Genomic DNA, 22,711 nt, shown 5'->3' on the forward strand with positions numbered 1-22,711 from the left:
GGCACAGGGAGATGGGCACCTAGGACCCTAGGAGTTTCCCACAGCTAAGAGGCCTTAGAGTATTGTATGACAAGAGTCACCACTCACAAAGATCCCCAGGGGTCAGGAAGCTACAAGAACTGATCAGACTCACTGTCTTGTAATACAGAGGTGGCCATTTCACAGATGAGGAGATCTTTCACCCCAAAGGGATGCCACTGGACTGAATTACGCAGCCAGCAAATATGGAATCTAGGGCGCTTGCTCCGAGCTACAGGCTTTTCTCGCTGCCTGCTTCCCATTGCAGAGAGTCCTCAGAGCAGGGCTGTGCCATTCCTACTCCCTGCAGTCCAGCGTAGCTGTGGAACTTTCTTAAGAGTAAAGCATAAAGGGGGCCCTGGCAGAGGCCACACCAAGCTGTCCCCAGCTTCTAGGCCTCAGCTTCTAGCTCAGGGAACCCTGCTAGCATTCCTCCTAGGGACTAATGCACCCGGTCTCCATGGTGACCTTCAGATGCAGATGCCTCTTTTGTGGAGTGGGGAAACTAAGGCTCAGAGTGGTCATGGACTTCAGTGAAGCCACATCATCCCAGCATGGTCCTGCTCCTCCCCTGTCTGAGTTCCTGCACCTGAGCAGAGCAACTGGGGAACCCCCGAGCCCCCAAGTGATGTTGGCTTGAAGTGGGAGGAGAGTGACTGATAGCAGAATAAAGAGGGAAGAAATGCAGAGCTTGCTCATAAATCTTGCTGAATGGAATGTATCTTGGCTTTCTCATCCGTGGGCTCATCTTTCAGCAGCTAAGAACCCTGCAGCAGAGGTCATAGCTGCCAAGCCAGGGAGTGGCAAATGGGGGGACATCCTGAGAGGGGGCCCACATGCCTCCCAGCACGCACACACACAGACCCAGTCCACCCAGGAGGAACTGCCATCACTGGCAAGCACATCAGGAGGGCCATGTTGTACCGTGGGTGCAGCAAGGCAAACATGTCAGCCAGCACTGCTGCCCAGCGGTGCAGGGGAGGAAGAGGACATGTCCAGGCTGGACATGGTCCCCAAGCACAGGCAAGACAGACAGGACTCTGGCCGCAAGCCCTGAGCACTGTGTGCCCTGGTCCCACCTCCACACCTCTTTCCCAACTGTCTCCTTCCTGTTTTGTGGCTTTTCCCATCTCCAAGTCCCACCCATCCTTGGGAATAGGTGGAGCTATTCCTCTTTCCCCTGGGTGCCAGTTGGCAAGAGTGAAGTCTCCCTTTGCCTGTTTCCCTATCATTGCATCAGCCAGTCTGCCTGACTTCTCCTCTACTCAGTGCTATCTCTGAGATGCAGGAAGCCAGGGCTTATATTTTTTCCTCAGTGAGAATACCAGGTAACTCAGACACAAGACAGTATGGAGTCCTTCCTTGTCCACAGAACTCCAGAATCCCAGCCCCCGCCTATACAGGCATAGATAGACAAGAGGCCCAGCCATGTGCAGGTTTACACAGGGCTCACATCTTCCTTGTCCATTGAAGGAAGGCTCAGAGGGGAAAGTGACATTTGTTCAGGGTCACGCAGCAAATGGATGCTGAACTGGGCCAGCTGGACCAGGACAATCTACTTGCCTCTCGGGAGATCCCAGATAAATCTACAAGCAAGCTAAGTGGCCGAGGTAACAGGATGTATGACCCAGACTATGTGCACACGGCACATGCACCCAAATCCTCGTAGCTGTCAGTAGCTTCCAATAGCTGAGAAAAGACAAGATCCAGAGCCACTGGGGTCCTGCCTCCCACCCAGGCTTCCCTGCTTCCACACTGCTACATGGCCCTGCTGCCCACATCTGGCCTTCCTGTCTCTGACCCATCCCTGAGATATCCCACTAGCTTTCTGAGTCACGGGCATATCTGGGAACACAGCCACGGAGAACAAGCGGGACAAGACACCAGGACACAAGGGTATGACACAGAGCTCGGCAGGCTGCTGTGTGGGAGCTCACATGCAAAGGGTAGTAGGCCCTTTAGCATGTGGCACTATGTGGTGGGTTGGCGTGGAGCAGAGCAGACAGCCGTGACGTGGGCGGCGGCAGGTAGGGGCTCCAGCTTACCCACACACTTCCTATGTGCGTTGAGGATATAGCCCTCTGCACACAGCACTGTGTGGTTGACACAGTAGAAGGATCCCAGGGTGTTCACACAGAACTGTTTCCAGCTACAATCGTGAGTGCCCATCAAACACTCGTCTTGGTCTAATGACAGCCACGGAAGGAAAAACAGAAGGCTGTTAGAGAGGCGTGTCTGCCAGGGGCATCCAGGGAGAGAGAGATGAAGAACCCTGTGTGTGCTGGAGAGAGGGGCAAAGAACGTGTGTTCGCCTGTCAGGGGACAGCTGAACCTTAGACCCAAGTTGAGTTTGTAAAACTCAAAGATGTTAGAGCTGCCCCTACTGCCCAGTAAGGGCAGATGGAGAGAGACTCAGAGAGGGCAAGCAGCCAGCCCAGAGTAAAACCTGGGCAGCAAACTTTTCTCAACCCATGCTTGGTAATAATGCCCAGGTCTACAGCAACCAAAGAGATCACAACAGAAGGATCTGAAATTTCAAGGGCTCTGGGGTCCAGGCCAGTAGCATTCACAGAAGGGGCTGGGGAGGAGGGCTCCAGAGGCTGCCAGGCGAGGGCTATACAGAAGGGCCTCCATGAGAAGAAGCTTTATAAAGTTTCCCCAGAAACTCAAATCTGGAGATATTTTTAAAAATCCTCAGGCTGTCCCAGCAGGGAATCCCTGTGATTATTCCTGAGAACAAAGGGAGACAGGCCTCCTCCTGTGTGGGAGCTGTACATGCCCTCACAGGTGTGCCTTTGCAGCCTCTGCCCTGTTCCCCTCCACTCTTCCTGCTGGAGTGTGCCAGGGGTGTCTGGCAGAGGCAGTAAACTGGGCCTCGGGCAGCAGGTCCAAGACTTCTGAACCAAGATACGTTTCTCAGTCCCCAGAGCCCTGGGGAGAATCAGAGCTCAAAGAACACATTATCCCCTGGGTCTGTTGTCTCCATCATCAGAGAGAAAGGCCAATCAGTTGTCACCAGGCTCTGTGCTTTAGCACCTTCTCTGGACTCACTTGAAGGGTGTCAGTTACATACAGAGCCTCTAGAGTATGTGGGATGTGAGCTTCAGAGAAGAACGTGGGCATCCTTTTGGACAAGCCTGATCATTCTATGCAGATATTCAGACCATGCCTTCTGAGCCTGAGCCATACATATCCTAGACTTGGCTCTCTATCCTGCTTCTGCTAAGACAGGAGGGGTAAGATCCTAGGACCCTCAAACTAGTTCAAACAAAACTCACTGAGGAAGCCAACCAATAGGCGTCAGAACCACTGTTCCCATTGTATACTGTGTACTGAGAGGTTCTATCTACAGTGGCCCCACTGAGACATACAATCACCTATGCTGGTCATTGCGGTAAAAGGGATGGACTTTGTGAACATCACTCTTCATGTGTTTGTGACTGGCAGAGGAAGCTCACCGCCACCAGTGTCAATTCCCTCTCCATGACTGAGGCCCTTCTCCTCACTGCAGGCATGTGGGGGAGGAGTGGGGGAGGTAAGGTCACTTCTGGATGCTGCCACCAACATAGTGACATATCCAACACAGTGACACATCGCTCCCTTCTCTCTTTCTCCACCTCGGGCTGGAGCATGGATGAACTCAGAGATCACAAAGTCAGCTTAGCCTTGTAGACCACACCAGCCCTCAGGGAGCAGTGAGTTGAGAATGATCCATATCTGGCTTGAGTCCTGATTAGAACACAAGTTCAAAGCTTATCCAGACCCCTAGTGAGGTTGTCTGGAGGGCCAGCAGAATTCCCAGGAATCTGTGTTCAATGGGCCTTCAGGTGATGCAGTACACATTCGATTCTGAGAGGCATTTGGTCCTTAGACAGCAGCAGAGCAGCCAGATAGGAGTCCAGAGCTCTACAGCCGCATGGAGGGCCAATACCAAGGGCTCAGTGACACCAGAGGGAACCGCCTACACTGTCCTGCTGGGCTTCTCTGTCACAACAGCTGAACCTCACGATCAGGGTACATTTGAAGTCCTGATCTCCCCTTCCCAAAGCTCTCACCATGGGCCAAACAGATCTGCAAAGATCAGAGGGTAACCCCAAAGTACTCACCTTCACAGGACACACCATCTGCCATGATGGCGTAGCCAGGGAAGCAGGAGCACATAGCTGTGTCCCCAACAACACGACACACCTGACGGCAGGGCCCATTGTCTGAGGAAAAAGTCTCAGAGTCAGAATTCATAAGCCCTGGCCACACTGCTCATCCTTCAGGTCTGAGGTATGGGTTGGGGTTTCCACTGCAGGCCCAGAGAGACAGAGGTGTGAAAAGATGGGAGCCCCAGGCCTGAGTCTTTTCACAGGGTCCCCAGTAAATGCCTCCAGTCCCAGCTGGCACGAGAGACAATATTTTGGGTTCCTCCCACACACCACTCAGATGTCAATCCATCCCTTGAGTACCAGCAAGGACAGTGAGGGATAAAAGCAGAAGGCAGGAAGGGAAGTCTTCCCAGCATCCCTGAATGAAGAGTTGGCTTTACAGGAATGAAACATAGCAGGTGATCCTCCTTGACCAGGGTCACCTAGAGACCCAGAATCCCCTGATGTCTCCTCCTCCTCCTCCTCTTCCTCCCTCTCCTCTTCCTCCTCTTCTACCTCCTCTTCTTCCTCCTCTTCCTCTTTCTCCTCTTCTACCTCCTCTTCCTCTTCCTCCTCTTCTTCCTCCCCCTCTTCCTCCTCTTCCTCCCCCTCTTCCTCCTCTCCCGACCCCTCCTCCCCCTCTTCCTCCTCTTCTTCCTCCTCCTCCTCCTCAGTCATCAACAGACAGGCCCTTTCACAAAGCAGAGGCATCAGATAGCCTGGCCCAACCTGTACACACCCAGCCCCAGAGCCTACCACACCACACGACTCAGCTCAGACCCCTGCAGCTCAGCCCTGCAGAAGGGCCATCTTTCCACTCACCTTTGCAGGTGTTGGGCTGTGGCACGGGCAGTGGGATGGTGTTGGGAGATACCTGGGCAGACTCAGACCTTGGTGCAGACTCTCGTGCAGTGTCCAACTGTGGGGCACCTCCATCTGTTACAGGTAGAGCATGTGGCAGGGGGCATGCTCACATCTTCTGCCAGGGCTTAGACACTCACAGTCAACCGCACCAGGCACTGACTGATGATCACTGCCACTCCCCTTGCTCATTCACAAGGGAGCATACTGAGGCTCGGGGTACGGACACACCTTGGGCAAGAGCTATCTCACAGCTACTAGGAAAAGGCAAAAGAGTAAAGGAAGAAATAGGGGGTATCTAGACTAGAAAACAGCTCCACCCATACAGCTGGCATGGAGAAAACCCTGGTGCTGGAGACACAGCTGGGCCTGCTCCAGGTCTCTGAAGCCTAGGAGCCTCCTCTGGCTTATGCCAGCATCAACACAGGGGCAGCAGGAAGAGAGGTATCCTAAGAAGGCTATCCTCCATTGGCAGGACAAGCCTGTCCCTGGGCTGCCTACAGCTTACCTGGGCGGCAGGTGCGGCCATCACCCTGCAGCTCGAATCCAGGGAAGCAGGCACAGCGGTAGGAGCCGACGGTGTTGATGCAAAGATGCTGGCAAAGCTCCCCAGGGAGCATCAGGCACTCATCCTGGTCATCTCCTGGCAGGCTATTGGGCAGTTCAGCCTCAGTGCCCAGTGACAGGGCCTCCCGGCTTGCCATCTCCGTCTCTGAAACTGGGGTGGTTGGTCAGCACTTGGAACATAGCCAACATGGCCAATGGGTGGCTGAGCCCACAGGATCCAGGAAAGCAACAGAGGCTCAAAAGATGATAAGGATGAAGAAGTAAAGGAGGGAGAGAGGGAGGAATGGATGGATGACCACATGGGTGGGGAGGTGGGTGGGAGTGGAGTGGACGAATGGATGAACAATAGTGAACCCATAGCAGCTGGGTCTGAGTCTTCATCATCTAAGTCTCCTTCAATAGGACAGGACCGTGCCTATTTAGGGCTCTTACTAAAGTGCTAAACTGGAGCTGTAGAAAGAGTGCTAGCCTGAGTTGAGACAGATGAGGATGTGACATCTGATTGCAGCATCCTTAGCTGTGTCAGCAGTCTCTTTGGGTCTCCAGGCTCTGGGGTACACGGTCTACTCCCCAGAGGGCAGCAGGGGAGTGGAGGAGAGCTGTTCTGCATTGGCCAGATGCAACAAGAGAACAGAAGGCTGGCACGAAGCTACATCCAAGGGCATGTCACAGGGAAGGTGGGTGCATTGAGCTCCCCCCTGAGGAGCCCTATCCTGGTGATCACAGCTCTGTCCTGAGGACCTGGAACTGTGAGCAGACAGAGGCCAGGCCCAGGGTCAAAAATCAAGGCTCAGGGATCCCGGAGCCCACCAGGATGTACCTCCATGGGCCAAGCCCAGCTCATTGTCATCTGCATGCTCTTCTGACCATGTTCACAACAGAAGAGAAAAGAGGAGGATGTGCCTGAGGCTATTTTAAACAGTCTGCTCCCAGCACCTGTATCTCACATACCCAAGCCACTCAGAAGCTCTACACAGAAGAGACACAATGTTACTGTGGGTGGTTAAGTGAGGGGATGAATGGACCCTGCCCAGCTGTGTGGTCCACCTGGTCCCAGCCCCCCATGCTTTGTTCTGACCTCTGATGCTGGGTTTACTCCTGAATGCTACCTTAAACCACTCTCTGGCTAATAACTTGTTCTTCATAAATTATCATCTTCAACCAGTATCTTGGATGAGCTGGTGGATGGGTGTGGGGGTGGATGGGAGAAAAATAGGTGAATGAGTAGGGGAGGTGAGTGATGGATTGATTGGGGGATGGATGAGGAAGCAGAACAATAAACAGATAGGCATGTGGATGGATGAAGGTGTTTGTATGCATGGATGGATGGATGGATGGATGGATGGATGGATGAATGCATGGATGGATGGATGGATGGATGCATGCATGCATGCATGGATGCATGGATGCATGGATGGATGGATGCATGGATGCATGGATGGATGGATGGATGGATGGATAGATGGATGGATGCATGGATGGATGGATGGATAGAATAGCAAATAGATGATAGCCTGATGCACAGATAATCAGATGAAGAATGATATAAGCAGAACATGATGCCCAGCTAGGGAAACAGTGGAAGGGTGTGGAGATGGTCAGACAGTCAGGGTGGTGAAGGGAGAGTAGAAGGGCAGATGGTCACTGGTGATTGGTGAATGGTACAGAGAACTGTGGGATTGCCAGGGCAGCACAAACGGGGTTAGAGTCCAGTCAGCAGCCGCAGAACTCTATAAAGCAGAGCTCAAACCTCAAACCACATACAGTAATGGACCAGGGTCCCCACTGTAGCCCAAAGCCGCCCAGCCCAACCACCCTAGGAGCCCATCTGTCCTCCTTCAACTGCCTCCACCTGGGAGAATAGCACCCACCTCTGCGAGGAGCAGCCTCAGGTTCTGGTGGCCGGCGGACCTCAGGAACTATGAGGGGCTCTTCACCTTCACAGCAGGAGAGCATGACATGGTTGCAGGGATAGCCCAGGTTGGGGTTGGACTCACACGACTGGCCCTCAGCCCGCACTCGGAGTCCCAGGCCACAGCAGTCACAGCATTGCTAAGGGAGACAGACCATCACAACCAGGACCTTAGAGCATGCCTGTTCCCACAGTCTATGTGCCTGTGATTCATTCAGGGTCTGTGGGCACAGCCTGGGGCAGATTCTGCAGTGAATTAACATTGTCTGGTCCCTCTGTCTGCTTGTGTGTTCTCCCAGGGTGGAAGGTGGCCCACCCCTACATCCCAAGTCTGGAGAAGGGTAGGACTAATGTTAATTTTCCTTAATGAATGAATAAATGTCCCTTGGAAAGAACTACAAATAAAGACCAGGCACACTCACCATGCCCCACCCTCAGAAGCAGACGGTAATCCTGTCAGCTCAACAAAGACAGCATTTCCTAAGGGCCCTTGCAGTCCGGGTGACTTCATAAAGTGTTTGGGACAGGATCTACTTGGAAGTGTACCTGTCTCTCTCTCTCCCTGGTCATCCTCCTTAGAGTGTATGTGTTGGAGCTCCTGGTATCACATCAGGTTATGAAGGGACCTGAAGCTAACACTACACACTGACCATTCAACAAAAAGACAAAGAGAGGTTGGGTCCCTAAGGATATGCAGACCCATCGGTTCAGACAGCCAACTGACATGGGGAAGTCTGGTTTGCACTGTCAAACTGTGGCAATGGACTGGTACAGCAAAAGCCCAACTGACCAGCATCCCCGGCATCTACACTCTGGAGCCGAACAGCTCAGAGACTCAGAGAGTGAGCATGCGGTTCCGGGTCAATGACTTGCTTCGGTCACTAGGGTGAGACAGAAGTGATCATGTGCCCATTTGAGCCTAGCCTTCTAAAGGTCTTGTGTGTCACTATAGGTTAGCATATGCCTACTCCAGGACCCAGGGTGGGTCTAATGGCAGATCCTAGGTCACTGAGGGAATGCCCTTGAAGGGGACTTGGGGACACTGGTCTCTTCTCTCTTACGTAAGAAACTGGCCTTCCTATGCACACCATGCCACACCATGATACCTCACCACAAGCCCAAAGGCAGCAGGGCCAAGTGAGAGCAAATGGAACCAAAACCTTTCACTCACAAAAGGGATCCTCTCGGGCATGTTATCAGAATGAGGAAAACTTAAGTGACATGTATACTTTCAATCTCTTTCCTGGGGCCCTATCTGAACTAGGCTCAGCCAGCCCATTGTGGGAGGGAACAAAGATAGCTCAGCTGAGCCACCTGATTCCAGAGCAGCCACCAGCCAAAGACAGCTACACAGGCCCACTAAAACAAGCAAGCCACAGGCATAGCTACAGTGAGTGACACCCTTCACCTGATGCTTCAATACACACTGCCAAAAACCACATGAACACAAGCTCTAGGTGCTGGCACTGGGCCAGGACGGGGATTCCTTGTCCATGTTTTATGCATGGAGAAACTGAAGCTAAGAGAAGAGGTCTGGACTTGGGGTAAAAATAACCTCAGAATGGGCTGGAGAGATGGCTCAGTGGGTAAGAGCACCCGACTGCTCTTCCGAAGGTCCGGAGTTCAAATCCCAGCAACCACATGGTGGCTCACAACCATCCGTAATGAGATCTGACGTCCTCTTCTGGAGTGTCTGAAGACAGCTACAGTGTACTTACATATAATAAATAAATACATCTTTAAAAAAAAAAAAACCTCAGAAGCCGAACTCTATACTCTCCTCTCCTAACACCAGGTCTTCTCCTCTTCCTCCTGCTATCTCCCCTGCCCCGATGCAGCCTGGGCCTCCAGCCTCCAGCCTCCACCCTCCACCCTCCAGTATACACATGAAAAGAAAGCTAGCATCCTAGAACTTCCCATTGCTGGCCACCACACTGCTCCTAGAACAGTTGTGTGCTCCAGCACAGCCTCTGCCCACAGACCTCTTCACTACCTCAGGTAAACCACACCTTGTCACATTCAACCTACTCTGCCTCAGAGAGAGCAAGATGTCTTCTGGGTCTCTGATGAGGTCAATACATAATTTGTGGATTTGTTGACCAATACCATGACTGTTAACATTTTCTGGGCAGGTGTGAGTCTGCCCCCACCCCCACCCCAGGATGTGGTGTCAAACATCTCAGCCATGATTGTGGCAGGTGGGACTTGCCTTGTACAGGGAGACGCCGCAGGTATCATTGTCCTCTGCTCCACAGGTCTCACCCTCCTTGGCCCCCATGACCCCAGCCACACAGCTCTTCTCTTTCAAGTAGGAGATGCAGCATTGCCTCTGGGCTATCCTGAAACAGGGGAATACCTCAGTACCTAATGGGTGGGTCCCTCTCAAGGAGGGTGACAGTCCCCACCTCACAGGAGGGAGATGGAGTGGAATGTAGAGAAGGGAAGCCCCCACCTGAGGTCTACAGCAAGTGGTGCCGGGGCTGGTAGCAAAGCAGACACAACCCCCACCAAGTCACATAGGTTTGATTTGGGCCTGGGACCCACTGGCCTCAGCGCTGTGTCCTTGACTTCTGGAGGAAGATGTTGGCATTCAGAGTTCCACTATCAGTCCTCAGAAAGTTACAGAGACCCAACCTCAAGAAAGATGGAGAAGATCTGCTGGGGAGAGTAGTCCCTGGGTCCCTGGTCACCGCCTGTTCCTCTCCATATGAAGAATCTGTTAAAGAGACCCAACCTCAAGAAAGATGGAGAAGATCTGCTGGGGAGAGTAGTCCCTGGGTCCCTGGTCACCGCCTGTTCCTCTCCATATGAAGAATCTGTTAAAGAGGTGGCTGACGAGCCAGCAAAGCATGAGCCGTGAGAGGCGGGACTCAGCACTACTTGGGAGGGACACGTGCAGGGATCAGCTGACCAGTAATGGAGTTGTGGTGTGGTCCGTGTGGCGGTGAGCTCTATCTCAAGAGGGATGTAAGTATTTATAATGGCTGCAAAGCTCAAAACTTATGGGGTCTGAAGAGTGTACATGCTCTAGTCATTCAGTAACCCCAAACAGAAGTGGCAAAAAGGAAAGAGAAGAGACAAGGTTAGAATTTAAAGTTCTCTAAAGAAGGCAGAGTAGGACCAGGCATGGTGGTGCATGCCTTTAACCTCAGCATGTGGGAGGCAAAGGTGGGCAGATCTCTTTGAGGCCAGCCTGGTCTACATAGAGAGTTTCAGGTCAGCAGGGCTATATAGTGAGACCCTGTCTCAGAACTGGAAGAGGAGAAGAGGGGGAGGAGGAAGTGGAGGAGGAGGAAAAGGAGGAAGAGGAGAAGGAAGAAGAGGAAGAGGAGGAAGAAGAGGAGGAGATGGAAGGAGAAAGAAGGAAGAAGAGGAAGAAGAGAAAAGAAGAAAGAAGAAAAAGAAGAAAGGAGGAAGAAGAAGGGGATAGGGGAGGGAAGAGAAGGAGAATGGGCAGGGACAGAACACAGTAGACATTAGAAAATATGGGTTCTAATTCTGGCCATACTGGTGAGCTGTGCAGCACTAGGTGAATCACACTGCCTCTCTGAACTTTATGAGTAGGCCATGAAAGTTGAGAAAGGGAGAGAACAGAAGACCAATTCTGGCAAGGGAAGCAGAGCACAGGTGTCTGAGCCACAGCAGAGGTGACAGAGGAGGATAGAAAGGCATCAGCTCCGGGGCATTCGGGGTGGGGAGCCCCGGATCCCCAAGGTGATGATGGCACTTTGAATTTGTTCTAAATAGTACACCATTTACTCACCAAGCCAGCCACAGACCCATGTGGTCAGCTGACCCTCAGGACCAGTCAGTCTCCCCACATTCGCCTGGCCAGATGGCTCATTGTATTCACTTTTGGTCACCCTCGCACATCTGGGGCCCAGGGAAGGCAAGAGCAGTTCTGCCCACCCAAGGCCACTTACCTACAGATGTCACTCTGAGCACCATTCTCGGGGATCTCCTGGCACTCATCATTGTCGATGGCCCACTGCTGGCCCGCTGCACAACACGTCTCGATTAGGTCCTTGGGGGAGCCTGTGGGTTGCAGTAAGGGCTGTGGTTGGGTTTCAGGGCCACCAAGTGCAATACATACTGCAGGCTCTGTGCAGGGGAACCTCTCACCTCAACCCACCCACCCCTGACCTGCACTTCCAGCCCCTCCCTTGTAAGGAAGCACTGAGGAGCCTTGATCCTCTTGCAGGGTGGGTAGAGCAATGGGCAGCCAATGACTGGCTCCAAGAGCATGTGTGCGTGTGTGTGTGTGTGTGTGTGTGTGTGTGTGTGTGTGTGTGTGTGTAGGGGGTGCTCTCTCCAGAGCCCACAGGACTAGACTACACAGGTAACAGCTGACAGGTGATTTGTCTAGCCCCTTCCCCAACCCCTAGACTGTTTCTGCCAAGACATGTCTCTAAACGAACCATTGCAGACACAAGAAGCCCTGAGCTGGGTTCTTCTGGTCCAAATAACCCAAATGGGGCAGGAGACAGAAAAGAGCCTCGAGGGCTTGTGGGATTCCATTTAGAGCCATCTTAAGTTACTTTTCTTGGAGATTTGGTTGCAATGATGAAGTCTAAATAATAAAAATTAATACTAATTAACAATCATTATAACACAATGACCAAAACCAAAATTGATGTATTCAAATAGTGGTTCTTAATACAGTAATAGAAAAATTAGTAGAGAAATATGGCATTTAAAAGAGAAATCCAGAAATAAACAGGCAGTAAGCATGTTGACCAAAAAGAGGGATCTGTCTGTCTGTCTTCTCCTCCTTCTCCTTCCTTTTAGATTTATTTTATGTGTTACTTTGCTTGCATGTATATGCACCGTGAGTGCAGAACCCAAGAAGCCCACAAGGTGGCATCAGATCCCCTGGAACTGTAGTTACTGGTAATTTGGGGCTACTATGTGGATGCTGGGAATGAACCTGGGTTCTCTACTGAAGCAGCAAGTGCTTTTAACCACTTTATTTGAAACACATACCGTGTACACATACTCGAGAAGAGGGGCAATGCACTCAAGATGTGAACTCTTCTTTATGTGAGACACAACTTTAATACAATTATAATCAAAGACCCAGTCTGCTTATGGGATTTGTCAAGGTGATTCTCAAATTCACATGAATAGCCAGGCCTGGTAGAAACAGTCTGTAATTCACTACTAAGAAGGCCATGCAGCAGGATTATAGTTCAAGGCCAGCATGGACAACCTTGTGGGACTTGTCTCAAAATGAAGACTTAAAAACAAAGAGGCAGAATTATGGCTCTCAATCAGGCTGGCTTCTTCCTTTTCACTTTTCAGGGATCAAATCTCCTCAGAGAAAGTCTCCCTGGCACCTATGTACCTCAACCCCATCCAATTACCCCACTCTGCCCCCATTAACAAAATTGACTATCTAAAAGTATACAAGCCAGGCATGGAGGCTATAAAACAAGCACTCTGGAAGCTGAGGCAGGAAGATTACAAATTTAAGCCTGGGCTCCATAAAGAGAACCTCTCACCAAAAGAAGGAGGAGGAAGAGGAGGGAAAGGAGGAAGAGGAGACGGAGGAGGAGTATAATGTGGATGTGGCCAAGATGAAGAGATGGTCCACTGGCTGAGGACCCAGGCTGTAAGACATAATGAGCCTTTGGTGGGACATTTCATATCTAACACTTGATCTTCCTTCTACAGGCTGGAATCTTCCCTCCCTAAGGCTTTTCTAAGAAAGCCCTATGGGATTACAAGATTGCACCAGATTCTGGGGTCTTGGTGAGGCAATATATGATAGATGCCCTAAGAGATCACAATGACAGCCCTAATGTGCTGAGCGCCAGTAACAACCCAGGCACAAGGCCAAACACTCCAACTGTTGTTACTCCCTCTGCCCAAGAGGAAGTGGAGGATTAGACAGCACAGCCTCGATTTCCCCCTTCCCTTTCCCTCTCCAGGCACAGGCATCTTGATGCAGCCAGTCTGAGAGAGCTCACTCAAACAGACCCTCCAGCAAGCCAAGGTGCCGCCTTCATATGGACTCAGGTTTTCTAGTCTCTTGATCTCAGGCCAGGTTTTAGCCCGCACTTGGTAGATTTCCACTGTTCCCTGGCTTCTCCCACCCTAGCTCTCTCGCTTCAGAGCCATCTGGAGCTGTGACCTCATGCTGGAAGGTCAAGCTACTTGGAGCATGAAGGGGACTGGGTCTAATGTGGACTCAACATCCAAGGTATGGGAGGTAAGGTCACAATGAGGTCTCTACCTCACAACTCCCAAGGTGCTCCTGAGGCAGCTCCTCTGACTTCTGGCCTGTGGAGTGAACCCCAAGTCCTCTCTATAATCCTTCTAATAATCTGACTGTAGTGATATGCTCCAATCTCTGGGTGCCCTGTGTCACCTTGCCTTGGCCACTCCTACAGTTCTACCTAACCTGGCCACAGGAATTTGCACCCCATCTGCAGCAGACTTGCTTCAGGCTACCCCTGGCTTCCCAAGACTGGCATTTGGCTCCTTCTAATCCCTAAGCTGCTTCTTGCATCACTGAAATCCCTCCCTGGCTGTTCTGAGGACATACCTCCCAGGGCCACCACCTCTGAAGCACAGTCAACCCACCCACCTGTCTCCTTACCTCTGGACCCTCTGCTCCATCTGTCCTCCAGTCACTTCCAGGTTGGTACCCAGGTGACTGTCCACACACAGAAATCAGATGAGGATTCCTCCGTGCCTGTGCAACTCCACGAAATGCTCCTGCCTCCTCCTTCCCCACTTGACCCTTCTCTGAGCTCTTTCTCTCTCTCTCTCTTTCTCCTCTCCTATCTTCCCCTCTCCCCTCCCCCCTTTCCTCTCCTCCCTTTTCCTGAGTGTCTCAGGCTCATTCCTACCCAGGGCTAATGCAGTTGCTATGTTGTCTGCCCAGAATCTTCCACCCCTCCTCCTGCCTGTCCCCACCTCTACTCTCAACCAAGCCAACTCCTTTCTCCTTTTCAGGGATCACTTTTTCTTAGAGAGGGTCTCCCCAACTTCTGTGCACCCTAACTCTACTTATCATTACCATACAACTTCATTTAGCCTTTCTCATACAGCACTGGCCTTGTGGGGGGGGGTAGTAGCTCTGAGTCATTTTGGGGAACCTTGGAATTGCATAAAAAGCCATTACAGGACAAAGTACCACTCTATGGTGTAACAATAAAGGTCTTCCAGCTTTTGCCCCTCTACCTAGTCACTTGGGCCTCTGCTTACTGCTACTTTCATTGGTGATGGTCTGTGCTAGAAGCATCCTCCTCCTCCCTGTCCACCTGGGGAATGTCCATCTATCAAGCCTGAAGAGGCCCATCCAATAAGACTTCCCTGCCCCTCCATCTGGCCAGCACCCACCTGCCTCTGGGCAGACCATTCAGCTTCTAGTTAAACAACACACACACACACACACACACACACACACACACACACACCAATGATATCCCTGCCATGTGACACACTTATGCCAACACCATCCTTGAAAGGTCCTGTGTCCAAGACTGGGCCTGAGCCACCTCAGGTCTCTAGTGGGCAGCACAGGGCCCAGCACTGACTAGAACATCACAGATTCTGCTTCTAGGAGGATCATTCAGGATCTCAGCATCCATCATTGTTCAAAGTTCACACCAGCCCATGATGGCTGTATGTGTAGTAAAGGGGCCACCCTTGTCCGTCAGCACACCATGTGGTGCTGCACCTTTCTGAATGAACTAGACCATCACAGGAAGAGAATCAATCCCTGGGTAGAAGAAGGGGCTGGGCCACTGTCCATTGAGTGATGCCCATCTGTTCTTCTGCTTCTTCTGGGTCGGCTGGGCCTCCCTATTCCTCCCAAGGATGACCCTCCTGCCAAGCAGTAATATGGCCTGGCTCTGGACCACTCTGCCATGGTCTTCAGAGTATCAGGCTTCCAGGTCCTGACAGCCAGACAGTATGGGAGACCCCTGACCTACTCGGTCAAACTGCACCTCTCACACCCCTAGGTGACAGAGATAGATTGCTAGAGTGGAAAACTTGCCCTGCCACCTGCTGAAAGGGAAGCAAGCTGTGCAGATTCATTTTGCAGAGACTTTGTTATAAGGAAAAAGAAACAGAAATAGATACCCCAGGGGCCCCAGGCCACTGAAAGGCCCATGCTAGAAATGTCTTACCAGGCATGGTCTCTATACTTCAACAAGTCTTGCCGATGACAGCCACAGCCACCATGCGACATGCTTATAACCCACAAGTATGACATGGGGAAAGACACTGGCCACAGGAAGAGACAAAAACATGAATGGATAAGGTAACACGACTAGAAAAATCTCATAATGAAGACGGATCTAAGATTTCGAAATGATAGAGCAGCGAGCCCGACACAGACTGCAGACAGCACCTGTTTCCACTCAGATTCAGAGACAGAAAGTAGTGTAGCAGGCACCAGGGGCTGGGGCTTAGTGCGCAACAGGAACAGCTTGGGAAGATGGGAAGTCTTCCTCCACTGTGACTGCATTTAATGCTGTTGAGCTGCAGACTCAATAGCTGTAAATTTCATGTTATTTTTGAAAAAAAAATGCATTGCACATTGCAGTACAATATAAAGAACTGTGAGCTGACGCTTCCCCCATCAGGAATCTCATATACTGACACACACACACACACACACACACACACACACACACACACACGCCCAGACAGGAGGGTCCCAGAAGCATGATGTATTTGTGACAGCAAAGATTCCAGAAATACCTAACAATCCACGATGAAATAGTGAAGCTGCTCCCAGGCAATCGCACAACAGGTGTTAAGGAGCCAGGGGCAGTGTATGTGTGCCTGAAATGAAATCATTCCTGAAGGTACTTCAGGCAGAGTTCAGGAGCTATATAAACTGACATTTGTCTTTAAAAGGATTACATGGATATACACCAGGCTTCTGAGTGGAGACCCAGGACCCAGCCACAGATGGTGTCTTAGGGAGGAGTCCAGCCTTCTGTATACTGCAGGCAGGTATTAGCCATTCCAGAGCCTGTCCCTTGTAAATAGATTCAGAGATCCGGAGACTATAGCCTCCTTTGATCACAGAACAATGGATGTCCCAAACAATCCAGGCCAGACATCAAGACCCCTGGACAGTCCCCTTTCCCTGACATGAAAGCCCTGAAGAATTCTGGCTTTGAAAATGCGGCAGAGCCTTTTCTCTCCTGGCAGGAGGGCAGCAGTGGGGGTTCTCTGCTAGGCCCGCTGAACAGAATGTTTGCTTTGTGGCCTCAGAACAAAGCCCAGAGGATGACAAGGCATTGTGGGTCCCACCAGATTTGAGGGATAACGAAGGCATTTACAGCAGAACCCAGGGCAAGCCCTTCCAGGCCACCCAGGAGCCTTGAGCATCTTTCTGAGGCCTGTAAAGTAGGCAAACCAGCAAGGGTCCTGGCCTCCACTCTGCCTTCTGCCCCAGGTTCATGGGAGGTGGCAGATGAGCCACTGAGATGGGGGTCCACCTGAGTCCACCTGGCCTTGCTTCTCTATGTCTATGTCTCCATACCCTTGTTCTTTCCAGGTGTTTTAGCATACATGCTATATGAGTCTGCCTTCCAGTAGGCTCACTTAAACCTAGTCAGTCCTACTGTGTGCTGAGCTGAGCCAGAGTCTAGCAGTGACTGCTGAACTGCAGCCTGCACTTGAGGTCCCATCCCCAGGGCTCTCAATAGAGGGTCCCCACACTGTCACTTTTACAGATGGCCAGACAGAGACCTGACCTATGGAATACCACACATACTCACAGGCAAATGAGAACAAAAAGGATCAGCTACAAGGAAAGGTACTTGCTGACACCATTCTCAGGAATGTGACTTAAGACTGAAAAGAGATGCTGCTCTACACCAGAGCCAAGGATGAAAGGGGCTGTAACGGGGATGAGGGTGCTGGGAATCCACCTGCCACACACACACGTGTAAACTTAGTGCATGTAAACTTCAAGGTGCTCTCGTAAAGCATTGAGAAACATCAATCAATGCCATGCACCCTTCAGTCAGCAGATCCCCACCCAAGCATGCCGTAAGTACTCAGGGACACCTCCCGCTCCCCAAAGACAGAGGCATGTGCCAGCATCACAGCCCCCAACTCTCCACCAGCATCACAGCAGATCAACAAGTATGATTCACTCCACAGCAGAATGCTACTGAGGCATTCCAGTTGCCATCACAACGGGGGCTGCAATTAACTGCTCCTTACAAGAACGTGGATAGGACCCAAAGTGTTTCCTTCCTCCAAAAGAGACAGGCACAAATCATTGCCATTCTACAAAATAAACTCAAGAATAGGCCAGGGTATTGTCAAGTCAGAACAATGGCTTTAATGGGGCCAGGAGAGACTAAGAGCTGACAAGCTGGAGGCGACACCTGAGAACCCTGGTTTCTATCTGTGGGGTAGAGCACAGGTGTTGTCTCCCTAAGCTGTCCACGGAGATCCAAAGCGCTGCTGTCTGCAAATTAAGTTCGGATAGGACATTTGGCAATTACACTACATCAAAAGACACTCGAGAGTAGTGTGTGTATTCAGGGGTGTTTCAGAAAAACAGACCCAAGCGGTATAACCACCAAGGTAAAGCAAACACTGGCTAATCACCCTTGACTAGATATAGCCTTTACCAAACAAGCTTTACAGACCACCTGGGCAACAATTAGAGTAAGCAGAGCATTACATGGCCTTAGGGAATTAACTGAGTTAGATAGAGTATCTTTTTTTTTTTTTTTTTTTTTTTTTTTTTTTTTTTTTAGAGTTTTAAGATACAGGGCCAAGAATGGAAATGCTTCCAGAATGCACATGTCATAGGCTGGTCTTCCTGTCCACTGACTCTGCAGCTGTGGATTCAAGCAACTCAATATAAAAAAATATTTCTAAAAGTCCTGTATCTGTATTGAGCAAAGGTGCACAGACATCCTTTGCTTGTTCCCCCACACAGTACAGTAGAGCAGCTATTAACACATAGTATTCACCCTGTCTCATAATAACCAGTGATCTCCAGGTGGTTGAAGTAGGATTCACACTGGTTCTATGCATGGGTTTTACATAAGAGACATAAGCATCCTCCAACTTTGGTACCCAAGATAGAGACGGGGGTGTCCCTGGAATCAGTTCCCTGAAGATACCGAGTGGCGACTCTCCATAAATGTGTGTCTTAGTCAGGGTTCCTATTGCTGCAATGAAGCACCATTACCAAAAGCAAGTTGGGGAGGAAAGGGCTTATTTGGCTTACACTTCCACATCACTGTTCATCATCGAAGGAAGTCAGGACAGAAACTCAAACAGGGCAGGAACCTGGAGGCAGCAGCTGATTTAGAGGGCATGGAGGAGTGTTGCTTGCTTTCCATGGCTTGTTTAGCCTGCTTTCTTGTAGAACCCAGGACCACCAGCCCAGGGATGGCACTACCCACAATGTGCCGGGCCCTCCACCAACAATAACTAACAAAGAAAACACCCTACAGCTGGATCTTAGGGAGGCATTTTCCCCAACTAAGATTTCTTCCTCTCTAATGGCTCTAACTTGTGTCAAGTTGACATAAACTTAGCCAGGATGGTGACTCTCTCTCTCTCTCTCTCTCTCTCTCTCTGTGTGTGTGTGTGTGTGTGTGTGTGTGTGTGTGTGTGTGAGAGAGAGAGAGAGAGAGTTGCATGATGCTGTCTTCTATGTATGACAACCCTATTGCTGCCTTGAAATCAAAGCAGCAGTGACCGTGCATGCAGTGAATTCTGAAGGGTGGGCCTCCTAACATTCCTTTGTGGAAGTGAGGTATGAGCCTTGCCCATTCCCCCAAGGATGTACCAGCAGTTAGCAATTGCTGCTGGGACACACCCCCTGTTAAGTTGTTCATGTTCTCATAACCCCAACTAAACCCACAGTAGACTTGGAGTCATTCATTCTGTTGTGGTCTTAGCCTCCCCAGGATATAACACAAATGTAAGAATATGTGTACCCATGTGTCTCCATGAGTATCAAATGAGTCTGCACTGGATGATAACAGCCCCACAAACAGTCCTAGCTGCCCACTATGGGTTAAGTGAGAGAAAGCTTGCATCCCATTGTCAAGGGCACAAGCCCAGTGACCTAAAGACACCCCACTAGGCTCCACTTCCTAAAAGTTCCACCTCTCACAGCACTGAACTGGGACTAAGCTTCTCCATTTGAGGCTCTAGGCAATAGTTCACATCCAAACTGTTGGGTGCCTCAGCTTCCGATTCCTACTGGTCATGTGGCCTCTCTCCAGGTGTCCACACCTCACGCCTTGAGCAGCCAGCACACAACCACAGGCTATAAAGATCAGGGAGTGTGCTGCTATGCCCATACCTGGGAAATGGCACAAGAGGGTGCCTTATCCCTTGCTAACTGTGCATACGTGATTATCCTCCCCAAAGCCTGCTGCTCTCACCTCTTTCTTCCAAGCAAGCCTTCCACCCTGTTCAGCCCTGTTCATTGCTCAGCAGGAAAGTGGCCTGGAGGGGGAAAGCCTGGGATGTCCATGGCATAGGGGCCCGACTGCCTCTGTTCCTCAAGCCAGAGCTGATGCTCTAGTGAACTGCCACCGATCCCTATACCACAGGATCCTCTTGGTTCCCTCAGATCAAATCAGGCCCCTTCATAAAACTGCTTCCCAGGGGCTTTTTTTTTTTTTGCATAGCTAGACAGGGTCATCATGGAGTCAGGACTCCGGGTGACACCTCAGAGTTTGCTGGCCTTCAGCAAGCTCCTTGCTTATCTATCCCTGGCCTCTTCAGGGTTCTGGTTGCGTGCCTAGGAATGGGAAGGAGTAAGAAAGTCAACACTCACAGCAGCAAGACTAGGCCCACTGCAAGCTTTCTTGGTGCTTTAGACTGAGTGAGCTGCCAATATTTACATGATGGGAGCTTCCAGATGAAGTCCCAGATCCCAGGCTTCTGAGAAAACCCAAAGGAATCATGCTCAGCCTTCTCAGCCCAAGAAACAACAGACCCGGAAGTTTCCATGCAATGAGATCTGACCTCCCACCAGCACATCATCCCTACTACTTCCAGGTCAGGAGCCTCCCTAAGGTCTGCAGACCCCCAGCACTGAGTCACAGCTGACCCCATCCCAGCAGGGTAAGACTTCACCTCTGCCCCCTACAGATCCCCAGGCACCCATACCATATCCGTGAATGAGTGGAGAAGACGAGGGGATAGGGGCTGAAAGCAAACCAGAGACCTATCCCCAGCTCAGTGGCTCCCTAAGCATGAGCAGACAGTCAGAACCTGTGCTTAGCTACCCACACTTTACCACATACACTCCAGAGAATCTGGATTTCTGGACTCTGGATTCCATGCTATAATACTGCCCAGGCCAGAGGCTAGAGAAGAGGCCACAGCCTGCCAGCTATGCACCAGCCCTGCCCTGCCCAATGCTGCCAGTGCCCTGTAATAGTTCCAGAGCTTCCATCTGGACAACAGGGGAACATTTGTTAGCACATTATAGCTGAGAACTCAGAAAGATGGCATACAGGGCTAGGAAATACCAGGGCAAAAGGCCAAGTGGGTAGTCAGCACATTTCTCTGCTTCATTGACCTTGGGACCTTGGACAGTTCCCTTAACCTCTCTAGGTCTCAGTCATCCATTTATAAAATGGGTATGAAGATAGCAAACCCCTGAGAATGTTTTCTAAAATGAAAATATCTATACATAGCCACCATTGGACCCAGTACCTGACACATAATCTAGCCGCCTGCCCTTGCTAATAGAATGCCACCTTGTTGCCAGGCATCTGCACACAGATGCCAAAGTGATGTCAGGGGAGTACAGTGTGAGAGATAGGCAGGGAGGAGCACTCAGCTGGAGGTGGAGCACAAAATAAAAAGGGTCAGGCAGGGAGGAGCACTCAGCTGCACATCTGAAAACAGCTGGAGTGACAAACACAAGGGAAGGGCAGGAAGTGTTCAGCTAAACACCCCGGCACAACCCCAGCAGGCCTAGCCCTTAGCTCCGTAGCCAGAGGAACAGGCTTCTGACCAGCAGAAACAGACACAGATCTGTTCCAACAAAAGCACAAATCCATTCTCCTTGCACTCGTAGAGCATAGCAACCCTGCTGTAGAGACAGCATGGAGAAACACACCACACAGCTCTGGGCAGCCACCCTGAGCTGCTCATTGTATCAGTAGGACTTCCTACATCTTCCAGATACAGAACTGAGGCTCAGAGAGGGTGCGTCCCTTGCCTGAGGTCACATATCCAGGAGAAGCGGGAGCTGGAATCCGCTCACTGAGAGTCAAACTGGGTTCTTTTCCAGTGTAATGCAGTACCAAGCTGGGAAGCACTGTATGGTCATGGGGGTAAGGGCCCTGCAGAGTTTAATCAATACTGCCTTCCAGAGGCAGATGAAGGAGGCAGTAAGGCCACTGTAAACTCCTTTTACAGGGCAGCCAAGTGATTAACCTGAAGGTTATACAGTGAGAAGGAGCTGGGTCATCCAAGCTGGGGAGACTCTCAGCAGGACCAGAGGACAAGAGCTCTTGTGGGGATCACAAGGAAAATGCTTTTGTTGTGGGGAGCAAATATGATGGGGACCCCTGAGGCTCCTGCCACAGGGCTGAGGGCTGACACTCAGGTCTAGGGAGACTCCTCGCCCAATCTCCCACCACTGCTCATCCCTCAGGGTCTGCTAAGGACTTTGAAGTACCTCTCATCCAGTCCCTGGGCCTGGCCAGGCTCCTGACAGGGCTGGCTACGGATAGCATCAGAAGCAAGAGCATTGCTGGTGCTGAGTCTGCACACAAGGACCACCTTGCACTCCTCAGATGTGTGTTAGGATGGGCTGGAGCAAGCCAATCAGGCATGAGAAACCGTGGAGCACAGAGAAGTCAATGTGGGTAAACAGACAAGGCAAAGGGGAACAGGGATAAGACAATAGAGCAGAGAGGAGACCACAGAGCAGAGACAAGACCATGGGGATCAAAAACAAGACCAGGCAGAGCAGAAACAGACCATGTAGAGTGGAGTTGACACCGGGTGGGGAAGGCAGAGAGGACATCTATGAAGAACACCAGAAGCACCACAGTGCTATGGCTTGGGAGAGTGGTAGAGAGGCAACCCACCAACAGCCCTGGGGGTGGCACGTGGCCTGGAAACCCTGGTAGGGAGGTTTCTGAGTATTCTAAACCATCTGGAATCCACACTTCCAGTGGGCAAAAGAGAGGTGAGTAGCAGCCAGAGGCTGTGAACACTAGGGCAGGACATGGTATCTCTA

The 22,711-nt window shown here is 51.0% G+C and overlaps 1 protein-coding gene across 5 annotated transcripts in view; it reads right to left on the minus strand.

Annotated features, from left to right (window-relative positions):
- The window catches only part of Fbln2 (fibulin 2), a 59,862-nt gene that overhangs the window by 10,195 nt on the left and 26,956 nt on the right, over nucleotides 1-22,711 (minus strand). For 4 of the 5 annotated variants that reach the window (XM_085840289.1, XM_085840290.1, XM_085840291.1 and 1 more), the window contains exons 3-9: nucleotides 11,415-11,526; nucleotides 9,701-9,830; nucleotides 7,451-7,631; nucleotides 5,521-5,730; nucleotides 4,974-5,087; nucleotides 4,125-4,226; nucleotides 2,064-2,204 (exon numbers count right to left, since the gene is read on the minus strand). In XM_085840289.1, coding sequence (XP_085696415.1) covers nucleotides 2,064-2,204; nucleotides 4,125-4,226; nucleotides 4,974-5,087; nucleotides 5,521-5,730; nucleotides 7,451-7,631; nucleotides 9,701-9,830; nucleotides 11,415-11,526 — 990 coding nt within the window. The remainder of the gene's footprint in view (nucleotides 1-2,063; nucleotides 2,205-4,124; nucleotides 4,227-4,973; nucleotides 5,088-5,520; nucleotides 5,731-7,450; nucleotides 7,632-9,700; nucleotides 9,831-11,414; nucleotides 11,527-22,711) is intronic. The other variant, XM_085840292.1, reaches the window with a different exon arrangement.

Source organism: Mus caroli, unplaced genomic scaffold (genome assembly GCF_978045245.1).
Source record: "Mus caroli unplaced genomic scaffold, Mus_caroli_1 scaffold_7, whole genome shotgun sequence".
In the NCBI taxonomy this organism is placed as follows: domain Eukaryota; kingdom Metazoa; phylum Chordata; class Mammalia; order Rodentia; family Muridae; genus Mus; species Mus caroli.